This window comes from Xenopus laevis, chromosome 1L (assembly GCF_017654675.1).
Source record: "Xenopus laevis strain J_2021 chromosome 1L, Xenopus_laevis_v10.1, whole genome shotgun sequence".
Taxonomy (NCBI): Eukaryota; Metazoa; Chordata; class Amphibia; order Anura; family Pipidae; genus Xenopus; species Xenopus laevis.
In genome coordinates, this window is record NC_054371.1 from 53824765 (window position 1) to 53838930 (window position 14166).

A 14166-nucleotide genomic window follows, 5' to 3' on the forward strand; every position below is an offset into this window, starting at 1 on the left:
GGATTTTCACAAGAATTCTGAATAAATCATCATAACTGTTCAGTTGAACCAAACTCTTAAAAGCATCTGGCATTACAGCTCTGGACAAAATTATTTAACCTAAATCCACTCTATAATTATATAAATAATTTATTAATAATTTAAATATTGTTTTGTTTGTTTGTAGCAGCTTTCTCACAGAGCTAACAACTAACAAAATACATTTCTTCAATAATGTACTTGTAAAATGTACTTGTCTAGCACTTATGAATACACCACACACTTGTGTTAAAGCCACCACTCTGTTTTTATTTTAATACTCAAAATTACCAATAGGGGTTTTAACTAAAACCATACATATCACATACCATCATTCATTGTATGCATATACTGGAGAGTTTCTCCAGTACCATCACAGATGTGTTACAAATTAGCTTTGCAAAAGTTTTTATTTCTGAACAAATTATTGCATTCTCTTAGAGTAAAATTCAAGATTCTTTTTTAATGGAGAGCCTGAAGAATCATGTACAGGTGCCACTTTGACAATTGATAGTTATGAAATCCTGACTGCAAAAATTTTAATGAGATTGTGTTGCATGTGTTTAAACACATATTATATACATATTTATACTTTCGATGTGCAATTGCAGAAAGTTTAGCTCCCCCTCATGGCTACAATGATGCTGGAAATAAACAAAAATGCTTCATTCTGGTTCAGAAACATGGTGATTTGTGTCCAAAATGGCACTTTGCACGCTGCACTTGAGTTTGTAATTGAGCTCTATAGGGTTTTATGTTTATTTGTATCCATAATCAAAGAAGAGTAAACAAAACATTAGTATTGGAGAAATGTGTAACATGGCTCACTGGTTTTATGAAAACTCAGTCTGGAGAATCCTATGAGGGTATTTACTAAGACTCAAATTTTTGCAATCCATCCATGAATTTAATTGATTTATCAAAAAATCAGAATGAAAAAGTCAGTGTGGGAAAAGTCTCGACAAAATCATGCAACAATTCAAATCATTCTACTTTTTCGAATCTGACGCTCAAATTGTGCAACTTTTAAAATAACCTTGACTTTTTCCGATTATTGTACAAAAACCAGTGCAAATCACAATGTCAAGAAACATCTTCAAATTGTGAAAGGGACAGCTGCCATTGACTTCTACATGACTTCAACAGGTTTTTAGCTGGAGTATTTTTGGATTTTTAGCAACTTCAGGGTATAATAAAACTTGGAAAAAAATTTCTCTCAAACTTGCTATTGAGCATAAGTTTAATAAAAGCATGGCAGATAGTGAGTTTTTGATTCAATAAAATTATTTTCCCCATTACGTCCTTTTAGAAAAGCTAATAAAATAAGTTATTTCTGGGGAACATACAGCAGTTGTTATATGGAAAGAAAGCCTGTTGCCAAGTTTTGTGTGATGTTAATGATGTCTGCCCCCACCCCCAGCTGAACTGCTATGTTATATTGAGTTATATAAGTGCATGATATTAGAACCAAATTGATAAAATGCACATCATTGCAGTATCCCCATCACATACTGCATCTGCCCACAACTGAGAGCCTGCTCCCATTACTGACCAAAGTGACTGGCTGAAAGTGGTAACTTAATTTCTTAAATTATTAGGTTTGCAAGATGAAAAAATGTATGCAACCTGTAATTTGTATAATGTACTCTGGGTTTTGTTGTTCTTTATATGGTATACCTCTAGTACTGTATATGAGACTTTCTTCAGATTCTGTTTGAAGTATGATCAGAAGTGAAATTTGTGTGTAATTATTGAGGCAGATATCAAAAGATAAAATGGTGAAGCAGTGAAAGAAAAGAAGAGAATATTTGTCCTTGGAGATAGTCAAGGTTGGACGGCCCATCAGGATACTAGGAAAAGTCCCATTGGGCCCAGCAGACAGTGGACCCTCTTGCTAGCCAAACCATTTGCCTCTCATGGCAATTCTCCATTTCTAAATGAGAAGAAGAGCAGAAATAAGAGGAAAGATACAGAACAGTGAATTTAGTCTCCAAAGTAGGCTGACTGTCTAGGGTTTTCTGGTGAGCCCCTGATCCCTCAGTCTGACATTCAACATAGTCAAAGTAAACTGTAATTCTGATCAAGAATGATAAATTGATAATATGAAACATAAGGCAGAAGAATGTTCCAGAATATGAAAGCAGTACATTATTTTACAACAAATTGGCATTATGGAAGGTGTTAGAGACGTAACCGTAGAATAAATCATTATTGTTTTGGGTAAACTAAGGCTCTGCATAGACTGTGTGGCTCCACATACTGTAAATAATCACATAACACAACAAAAACTGAATACGTCTGTGTATTTCTTATCTCTAAAACAGACCTAATCCAGGTCATCCATAGAAGTGCTGACAGGCAGATGTTTGAGGGCCAGAGAACATGGGAGTAGGACAAGAAAATAAAGGAAAAGGTTTCAGAGAGTTCATTATTTTTGTGAAAATCTTTAGATGCATACATACAGTACAACTATACATGGCTACAACTTCAACATAAATTACTGGTATATGAGTAGGAAGGGGAATGTAAATGTGGACAGTAGAAAGAGAAGAGGCAAATGACAGCAGCTATGAGAACATAGTGTGACCTACTCTACTACTCTTGTCATAAAGGGATGCACTGTATGACTGTATGACCATTCTTGATAAGACTTACAGGTAAGACTAAAAAAATAAGGTTGTGACATCCAGATTTTAGCAACTGACCAATATGATCGAAAACTGACCTATTAGGCCAAAAAAAATTTCAGTTTAATTTCGAGTGGTCTTTTTGAATTCGAATTTTGAGGTTTTTCAAATTCGAAATTTGACCCTTGATAAATCTGCCCCCTATATGTAAGAAGTGTTTGCATACATTAATGAATATAAATAATGTGTGTGGCTCTTTTTTGTATAGCGTTTGTGGTCAGATGGCAAGGTCTATATTTTAAGCCTTAAACCTGTAAATCCAGGTTTCAGCTCTTTGTGACCACCCACAGGCCATTGGCAGTTCCCTGATTTGAAACACGCCCTGAATTGAAAACTCAAGTAATATTTCTACATATTGCTGCATACAATAGAAATATCTATTTTTTTTTTGTTTTGTTTTGTTTCACTGGATCTGTCAAAAACAATGATAAAGATGAATTATGTAAATATTTTGCAAAGTTAAAGCTTATTGCACATGTTGAACTGTTTGTAGATTTAAGCAGCCCAGATACTCAAATGCAAAATCTCTTATTGGCTTAAATTTCCTCTGCTCATATGTGAATATTGGTATAATTAGAATGGTAATTCTGAGTGAGGATATTTGAAAGTAAATATTTAAAGAACTTTCCCAAAGCAGACTTTTGCTTTTGCAGATGTCCCTCGCTATACAGAGAGTTCCTCGTTTGTGGTATTCAGAACATATTTTGGATAATGGCTATTAATGTTTAAGCCCATGTAGTTAGTCCCTGTCCAACAGAATTTACAATCAAATCTTAGTGGCTGGGACATAAAGAAATTAATTGGCTTCACCAAGGCAACAATTAGATGATGCAGAAGTCATCACAATAATCAGGCCTTGAATTAGAGTCACGTTGCTTAGTGAGTTATCCATTGTTGCCGATCCATTCTGTTTCCCCCGAGGTTGTGGTAGTCATTTTCTTATGTATAAGTCAAAAATAGTTATTTATTTTAAATTCACCAGCATTTCTTGGTACTTTTATTTGGAGAACATACACATCTACATGTCTTCGTGATCTAAAAAGAACTATATACCGAAAATGTGTGTTTGCATGATATATTTTCAAAAGAATGGATAACCAAACTAGAAAACTGTATAACTGCTCAAAACTATAGGGCAGATTTATCAAGGGTCGAATTGAAAATTACAATTTTCGAAATCTTTTTGTGGTCAAAACTGTCAAATTCGACTAGGGAGTTATCCAAACTCAATTCAAGTTTTTTTTTTTTTAAAAAAAATTGTATTAGATTTATGAGATATTATAATACTCTATAATTGCCCTTTAAGAATTAGAATTAGACTATTCGCCACCTAAAACTTTGGAGATGTTTGCAGCCTTTCCGGACGTTTGAGGTTTTTTTCAGAGAAAAATCTTGAATTGAGTTGGATTGAAATCGAATTTGATTCGAGTTTTCAGGTCGCTTAAATTTTGATTTTAATGATAAAGTTCGACTAGTCGAATTTCGAATTTATGGGAGTTTAAAAAAAACATGAATTCCAAATTCGACCCTTGATAAATGTGCCTCTAAAAATCTTTTACTATATCTATCAAAAATAATCAGGTTACTGATTATCTTATGTTTTGATTCTAAATTTGAATGTATGCACACAATGGATGTGAAAACAGCTGGAGCTAAAAGCATTAAAGCTGCAGAAGTGAAATTACATATTGTACCAGTTTAATTACAGTTTCTTGCAGCTTGTTTGAGATTTTTTTAAACATGTTCTAGTACAGTAGTATTTCATTGTTGCAAAATTCCCACTGTGAGAGAAGGAATAACCTGTGATGCCTTATTATGTGTTATTTTCTTTCTACAAAAAAGAATGAAAACTTTAAAAAATTCAAGTGAAACCCAATGTGACTAATACTACATTAACAAAATCTTTTCTTTATAAGTTTTCTGTAAAGTTACAAGTATTCTAACCCAGTAATCTATGCTTTTTTTTTTTTTATTTATTTTGCTTGCTTGCCCACTCAGGAGGTGGAGGTTTGTATGATTTTTGTGTTTCTTTACTATTCCTGTATATATAATATTTATCTTTTTTTTGCATGTTATTATTTAGTTGACTATTGATGTTATTTTTAATATTGGACCATTTTTAGTCATTTCTTTGTTATCTTTCAGGATGATTACTTCCGTGCTTGGAATCCAGGTAGACCTTTTGATCAAGGTAATTATATTTTAAAAACGTTTTGTTATGATTTCACGTTTAAAGACATATATTACCATTTATTACATTTTCCCACAATATTTTATTTTCTTACCTTGTGTGTCTGACAGGAGAATTAAGGCTTAACAAAGAAGTGGGCTAAAAATGCTTAACATTAATTTTGGGGTTCTATACATACCCAATAACAACACAGCTTAGTTCTCCTTGAAAATGTTTTTTTAAAAATTGTGCTTAATACTGTACAGTTTTTCTACTTGCATGCAATTCAGGCAAGGCTCGTATAGACTTCTCACTCCCCAAACATAGCATTTGCTGCCTTTTGAAGTGTCGAACAACAGGGTAACAATTGTATGTATATAGTTTTTAGGTAAAATAACAAGACAAGTGCATTATTTGCATGGAAGTACTGTCTGTGTAAAATAAGAGTTCAAGAATTAAAATAATGTACAGGTATGGAACCTGTTATCCAGATTTTTTCCTTGAAAGCAAATTTTCAGGAAAAAGTGATAATAAATAAGCGTAAAAAACCCGAGCGTATTTGATCGGAGTTTGTAGCAGAAAATGTTGAGATAAAATCGGAATTTGATAAATAGCCCCCTTAGTCTTATAGAAAATTATGTAAACATTAAAAAAACCCAATAGGCTGGTTTTGCTTCCATTAAGGATTACGTGTAACTTATTTTGGATAAAGTACAAGGTACTGTTTTTTATCCAGAGAAAAAGAAAATCGTGTTTAAAAATTTGTATTATTTAGATAAAAAGGAGTCTATGGCAGGGGCCTTTCCGTAATCTGGAGCTTTTTGAATAATGGGTTGCCAGATAACAGATCACATACCCTTATAATTGCATAGTTGGTATGAAATCAGCATATTGTAGTATAAATACATACCGCAAAATACCCTAAAGTGTACTAAGTGTAGGGCACTAAAGTGTAAAGATTAAAGCAGACACATATGGAATATGAGAAATCCCAATGTTTTAGAGCAAAGTCCTTTATCGTTTGGGTTCTGTTTGGTGCCTAAATTTTCTTGAAAGGAGAACGAAACCCCTTTGGCTCTAAAATCCCTCCCCCCTCCCCTGTGTTTAACCCCCTCCCTACTCCCCCCTGGCCTACCTCCCCCCCCCGGCAAATGGCCCTAAGTTGCTACTTACCCCTCGGCGCAGGTCCTGTCCACAGAGTTCACAGGCACCATCTTTTCCTGTGCAGTCTTCTACCTGGATTGCCCGGCATTTGGCGGAGCATGCGCAGCAGGAGGCATATGCCGGTTCAGCTCTACTGCGCATGCACCGAAAGTCACAAAGTTTTCCGATTTATTTTTTCGGAAACTGTGTGACTTTCGGCGCATGCGCAGTAGAGCTGAACCGGCAAATCCCTCCTACTGCGCATGCGCCGCCAAACGCCGGGCATTCCAGGAAGAAAACCGCACGGGAGAAGATGGCGCCTGTGAACTCTGTGGACAGGACCTGTGCCGAGGGGTAAGTAGCAACTTAGGGGCATTTGCCCCGGGGGGGGGAGGCCAGGGGGGAGGAGGGAGGGGGGGCAACACAGGGGAGGGGGGAGGGATTTTAGCACCGAAGGAGTTGACTTCTCCTTGAAGTAGAACCGTTTTGCACTCTGCACCGTAATCAAGTTCAAATAAGTATGCATTTCTCTAAAACAAGAGTTCTGCCATGTCTGAGAGTAGATTTGTTCAGAAGTTATTGCTTGGTTAATCTGATATTTTTGCTAATAAATGGCCCCGTGGGTTTCTATTTGTATGTGGTTTTTTTTAATACAAAGAAACAACATGCCTGGTGTTTCTATTTCTATTTGTGTGAGTGTGCACACAAATATTTAAAATCACTTACAATATGATGTTTAAAGTAAGCAATTATAATCCTGGAAAAAAAGGATAAACGACTGCTTAACATGGTGCTGTTTTCCTCAATATGTTGACATGCTTTCTTGTTTAAAAAATGAATGGAGCCAATGATCTGAGGTTCCATTACTCTTGGAATTACTTACCAAATCTAAGCCAAGTCTTGCGTCCCATGCTGCTTTGCATTCAGATTCTGCACCTTTTGGCTTTTGACTTGATGCAGCTTGCTAACATGAGCAAGAGCTGATTATATCAATGGAAAGGGAAATAAGAAAGCAGGATTAAATGTAAAGCAGTGAGGCGCAGTCTTTGTAAGCAATGACAACAAACTAGAAATGACAGTCTTTTAACCAAGCTGTCAACCTGAAGGATGGACCTTTTCATGTGTGCATTTAGTGGCAAGGATGATGATGGGGATAATGTGTGAGCCCACCTTTATGGGTCAGAAACACAATTTAGCTTAGAGCAATAACTTTGAAAAATTGTACAGAATATGTAAATATTAGCCTATGGTAGAATAACCTATGGAAGTGTGCACATTAAGAAGATATCCTGTAAAAGTTCATAGGGCTGATGTGGAGAAATGAGCAACTGTGTTTTAAAATTGTGACTTTTATGGGTTTTTTTGCTAGTATTGTAACTAGCAAATACAAAACAAAAATAAAGTCTTACTTTACTTACTTTGCTGGGGTCATCACAAATTATAAAGTAGAAATTGAGTTTTGCCTGTCATATAAGTTGTGTTGGTTTCTGAGCTGCCATGTACCAATGATCTGAATTGTTTGCTCATAAGCCTTATATTGTAACAATTATATTATATATATTCATTATATTGTTCATGGGTCCCTAAGCTTAGTAACTAACAACATCACAGAGCATGTGCAATGAATCAGCAGAAAAGAAGAAGGGGAGCTATTGGGGACATCTTTGGAGGCACAAATGCTCACTGATAAAGGGCAGGCCTCTGGTATCCTTGGGCTGGTACAGAAGCCTAAAATATAAAATGCAACATTTCTGCCCTACTTCTTTAGTTAAGATTTAGTTCTTCTATAAGAATATATGAATTAATGACATAGAGGCCCATTTATCAAAGTCCGAATTTATCTCAATATTTTCTGAAAAAAGCTCTGACCAAATCCACACAGGTTTTTTCACCTTATTTATTAATATTATTTTCCGAAAATGTTGTTTACGGGAAAAAAAACGTTGAAGAAATCGTGAAAAATAGGAATCATGTTTCTGATTCTTTCAGATTTTTGCCTGAAAACCATGAAATCTTTGGATTATTGCACGAAACAAACCCAGCACATCTCAAAATATCTTTGGGACTTTTCCCATTGACTTATATACAACCTCGGCAGGTCTGAGATGCTGGATTTCGGATTCTGACTTTTTCCATCCTCAGGGTATAATAAATACAGAAATATTTGTGGTTTTATTTTCTATTTTATATACTTAAAAAACACACTTTTTTTGGCATTCAAAGTTAATAAAAAGCGACCATTAAAAAATGAATGGAGCCAACCAGAGATATTGAAATTACTTACCAAATTTAAGCCAAGTCTTGCGTCCCATGCTGCTTTCGGACTTTTTCCATCCTCGGGGTATAATAAATCCTGAAATTCGGTATTCAGAGTTAATAAATAACCCCCATAGTGTCAGATGATACTTCTTCCCCCCTGTGTTATGCTTTATTTTGTGCCAGATGTTAATGGGAAAGGTGGATCATTATAGTACTTAGGAAAAAGGAGGAAGATGGTCAGATTGAGGTTTTACCAATAAATACAGATGAAAAGATAGAGCATGAAAAGTTACTTCTATGCCTTTTTCCCTACCGAAATTGTGATTAATGGATAGTGGTCATTTAACCTTGTGCAGCTGGTTTTCACAAAGCAAATATAGAAATTCCTAGTTATCAATATAGTCCACTCAAAATTGTGTACTGGTCAGAAATGATGCCCTGTTGGTGAAAAGTAATTTTGTGTAGGCAGCATTGTCCCTCTAACATTTTGACAGGGTCAATGAATTCAAAATTGTGCCACCTGGGCTGCAAAGTCATCATCCCATGACCTCACTGTGTAGGACTCATGGGGCATCACAACACCATGAACCAGTACCAATTTTAAAATAAAAAGCCGCAAAGCTACAAATGTTCAGTGCCTGAATGTAGGTAATTGTTTTCTGAGTTCCTGGGTGTGCTCGATTTTTTAGCCTGTTTCTGAGTATTCGTACTGCTACTTGTGTTTCTTTAACCTTTTAGATACTGGGTTATTTGACGTTGATTTGTTCTACAGTGTCCTGCTTCCTCCGAAGTTGGAAACCTCTACTCAAAATAGCATGTGGCGAAAATATTTTTTTACATATCGCTTGCAGAACAGGGAGTTAAAATTATCATGATACATATTTTGCTGAATTATAAATTGCAGGTTTTGCTTAATGAACAATAATCAATTTCTAATTATGCAGGTGATAACTAATGAGAGCTCTCAACCAAATGTACATTTTGTTGATAAAGTTAAATATTGACACTTGATGCAGTGTTATCTTTGATAACATAATGTAAACATGAAAGAAAGCATCAGATGAGACAAAGTGCCTTTTTACATAATTAAAACTGTAGTTTAAAGTTCCAAAGCCACCCCACCCAGTAGTAGCTGCTTGTCATTAAGGGGAATGAGAGCAGAGGGTTTCACAAGTGAACGATCTGCCATACTTCGCCAGACCAAAATTCGTTACCACTACGCTAATTCACTAAAATGCAAAGTTGTATCTGGGCAGCCGAACGCTGGCGATGTCCCTGCGGATTTGATTTCTGGCAAATTTTCGTAGCACAGGCACTTCACACCTATGACTGAAAAACCAAGGCTGGTCTCACAGTCTGAGAAATACTGATACAATATATAGGCTTTAGAGCTGATTTACGGCTCTTACCCATGAGTGTTTGGTTATGCGTTCCCCTGTGGTGGATTTTATATGTGGTTCACCGTGGAACCACATGAGTTACCTCACCCATTATTACTAATAGTAGGTGAACTCACGATTCACATGGAACCACCGAACCCAGGGAAAATTAAATTGATGTTTTCCACCTGCATTTTATGGTTCCATGGTCCACAGGGAGTATGAAAAGGAAGCAAAGAATGGTCTGTGTTCCTTTTCAGTGGGATGCATTGAAGAGCCATGATCAATTTATTTACCCTACAAAAATATGTGCTAAATTTCACAAGTGCGGTTACCAAAAACCATAAATTAGCAATTTGTTTTTAACAGTCTACTGGTTGCTATTGTCAGTTTTGCACTTGTATTCATAAATCAGCCCCATGTGTCTGCTATGCTCACTCCATGGTTTACTTGGCACAAAACTTGTTTGTACCCAAAACTTAAGTTATAACTTTACAGCTTAAAATCATCATACATTGGTTCTACAATTCACTTTAAGGCAGTGTTCAGTGTATCGTTTTCTACCATGATACAGAGGCATTAGATGTATTTTAATATTTCAAGCATGATTTTTCGATGTATAAACACCATACACTACATTTTAGTGTCAACCCTTTAAGGATGCAGCAATTGTGCTGTATAAGTTACCACTTAAACATTTGGTGAGGGAAAAAAAAAGATTTACTTTGCAATGTTCCCACATAGCTCTCTGATTCACACCAGGCCAAGATACAGCATGCTAGCAATTATTTCAATTGACATGAAATTGCAGAGTAATTATGGGTTACAGGTGGGACTGGGTCGTTCTAAAAATGGTGTTCAAGCTGATGGCTTGCAGACTGCAGTTATACTGTACATCTTAACAAATTTAAGGGTTAGCGAGAATTTTAAAGTTGGGCTTCTGTGCTGTCTCTTGATTTTATTCCATGTAAAAAGCTCTTTTTGTGCTGTATCTGAAGGCATTTGGCTCTGTAATTTATATTAATCCGCCTACCCTATGTTAGATGATGAGATTTTGTTGAATTTGTATAGTACATTCAGTCTGTGGTGGGTAAATCTAATTTTAAAAAAAGCAGTTTTAAAGAAAATGTTTATTTGAACATTGGTGCAACATTTCCTTACCATCTGTGACACACAAACACTTTGAAAATATATTAAATAAATATAAAATAATATATTGCAATGCCTCATGAAATAAGAAAAACAGTACAATAACAAATAATGCTGTTACTGGAGTATGTAATCCTGTATATATATATATATATAGTATCATTCTAGAAGGTTTCACTTTTAGCAGTTCCTGACTCTAAACCTGTAAGTTTGGCTTTATTTTGGAATGTACAAAACAAAAAGAATGCGTGAGCAGAATGGGATGAAAATGCAAAAAAAAAGGGGACAATGTGATAATAGAAGAAAAGATTTAAAAAAGAAGAAAAATGCAGATGGCCAATTAGAAACAAGGAAACAAAATATAGCTTGCAACAGCAGCACAATATTATGAGAATACAGGATTATATAAAGCAGCAATACCCATCCCGTTCTTAAGCATTTATTTTGCTTGACTCCTCTGTTTTAATATACTAATGTATTTTCCATGTTGATTGAAAGAACACAACATACAAGGCATTCTATCACTGCCAAAGCTCAGCAATTTTAAAGCTATATGAAGATGGTTGGTAGTGATGGGCGAATTTATTCGCCAGGCGCGAATTCGTGGCGAATTTGCGCGTTTCGCCGCCAGCGAATAAATTCGCGAAACGCCCGCGAAAATTCGCGAAACGCCCTCGAAGATTTGCGTCAAAAACGGGCGCCGGCGTCGAAAAAACTGCGCCGTTTTGTGAATTTTTCGCTGTTTCGCGAATTTCGCGCAAATTTTTTGGCGAAGCGACACGGCGCAAATTCGCCCATCACTAATGGTTGGCCATACAAACCTGTCACAACATGAATGAGGATACTGTTAAAGTTTGGTTCTAAATCTGTAACTAAGCCTATGAAATCTATAACTGCCTATGTCATTGTGGCTTTTTATTTTATTTATTAAAGTGGACATAAAAAGCTGTAATAAAGGTCCTAAGGCATAGAGGTGGGTCAGGCAATTAGTTTCATTTTCCTGATGTCACTCCATACATTCCTCCTCCCTCCTCACCATATAATTGTGTAGTCAGTGCAAATGCATGGGTATCATGTTCCCCATTCTGGCACATAAACAAGATTGTGGAGTGATACAAAGCTTGCCCTAATAAACGTGTCCACAAACTACTTGCTGTCTCCTTGCTGTGACTGTGAATTCCAAGACTGAAGGGAACAAGATTTAAACAATTTATATAGTTTAAGTAAATTTATTTTGTTTATCAAACACAATAAAAATTTATTTGGAATTAAGTGACGGGTCCCCTTTAAAGAAATTACAGAAAATGAAAACAAAAAGGTTATAATAACTCATCTGGACTTCACACTGGTGAAACAACTACGCACTGGGCTTTATTCTTACAGCACTTTAGTATGACTATTATTTGTGAAATAGGACAGTGTACCATATTGTATTTTTTTCCATCACAATTTAAATTTATTAGGAGTTTCAGGTATTCAGGTACCCAAAATTGTTGACTACACAGCTCTGGTTAAAAGGACAAAAGGCTATCAAGTTCAACCCCTCCAAATGACCCCCATACAAATTCTGTATATTCATCTGGTTCATTTATTTATTCTGGGGATTCAAATTCAAGAGAGTGCTCCTTAGTGCTCACTTAACAGAACACTTGGACCCCTAGGATTGGGGGCTCTACACTGAGCTTTAAAAATCCTTGAATGATGCTCAAGTTAGAGGGCGGGTGGAGAGGACACTTAGAGGTCTGCAGTCATTCTTCTAATGTCCCACGCATTGTGACATTGTTGCCTTTTATATAGTTTGCACACTGCATGGGGCACTGTGAATTACCCCTATGCAGACCTATTCAAAGCCATGTCTGCTGTTAGGCAAGCTGAGAACCTTATCTCAATCAAGTTTGTGCAAAACATGAATTTGATGCACTAGCTATGCAGCCCCCATGACCCTCTCCAAAACCAGGAAATGGCACTGGAACTATTAATGCATACATACACACACATACTATATATTGTGGTAGAGTGACCAAGAAAATGTGTAAAATGTATGTTTTGTCTTTAATTTCTCCCCAATAGGAGATGTAAGCTGCAAAAAACATGTTACTAAATGGAGAATGTTTCCTCTGTTATATTGCTGTCTGGCCCTGGAAGCTTTAGTATTCTAGAAGGAACAGGCACATTGGAGCTCACTTTCCACAGGAATGGTGTCCTGTGGAAAAGTATTTAATTGTAGTGAGAGTGTTAGGTTAGGTTTCTTGTCTGTTAGGAACTCCCAGAGGGGCTGGGGTGCTGCCTGACACTACAAGGAGCAGAGAGAGACATGACCAGGTGACTAAGAGTCAAAAGTGATTGAGGAAAGCCAGAAGAAACAGGTGCAAACAGGCCAGAGGCTGGTGAGCTGTTATCCCATGAAGGGAGAGTCAACAGGGCTTAATGAAAAGCCCAGAATATTCTGATGGAGTGTGGAAGCCATCCTGTATGGTGAGAACCCCAGAGCGGGGAGAAGTTTTGAATATGTGCTGATGAAAATGCTGATGAACTGTGTTCCTGTGACTTTATGTTGGGAAGAGTTTGCCAAAATATACCTGTGTTTTTGCCTGAAGACATGATGTCCCTGTTTATATGCTCCTGACCCTACTCTTACCTGCCTACCATAGCTAATCCCCTTAAAAAATTACGCGTACAGACAACCAGCTTGTCACATTTGGTGTTCTGTTGCGGGCTGCTTAAAGGAATTGTTCAGTGTAAAAATAAAAACTGGGTAAATAGATAGGCTGTGTAAAATGAAAAATGTTTCTAATATAGTTAGTTAGACAAAAATGTAATGTATAAAGGCTGGAGTGATTTGATGTATAACAGTCAGAACCCAACTTCCTGCTTTTCAGCTCTCTTGGTTTACACTGACTGGTTACCCTGACTACCAGGCAGTAACCCTGCTGCTGGGGGGAAAAAGGGATTGGGGTGATATCACTCCAACTTGCAGTACAGCAGTAAAGAGTGATTGAAGTTTATCAGAGCACAAGTCACATGACTTGGGGCAGCTGGGAAATTGACAATATGTCTAGCCCCATGTCAGATTTCAAAATTTAATATAAAAAAATCTGTTTGCTCTTTTGAGAAATGGATTTCAATGCAGAATTCTGCTGGAGCAGCACTATTAACTGATTCATTTTGAAAAAAAATGTTTTTCCCATGACAGTATCCCTTTAAGACAGAGACATTTTGTGCATACTGCTACTGAAAAATGCCTTACCCTTTAAACATAACAGGGATTGTTTATCCATATATTGCAATATATTTAAGCTGGCCAACTACATCAAAGTCATCCCATATCTGGCCAGTCCTATGCTCAATTTTCATCTGATTC

The 14166-nt window shown here is 36.4% G+C and overlaps 1 protein-coding gene across 2 annotated transcripts in view; it reads left to right on the forward strand.

Moving 5' to 3' along the window:
• The window catches only part of LOC108704954 (testican-3), a 122192-nt gene that overhangs the window by 56594 nt on the left and 51432 nt on the right, over nt 1–14166 (forward strand). The window contains exons 3-4 of one of the 2 annotated variants that reach the window (XM_041589255.1): nt 4704–4712; nt 4851–4896. In XM_041589255.1, coding sequence (XP_041445189.1) covers nt 4704–4712; nt 4851–4896 — 55 coding nt within the window. The remainder of the gene's footprint in view (nt 1–4703; nt 4713–4850; nt 4897–14166) is intronic. The other variant, XM_041589258.1, reaches the window with a different exon arrangement.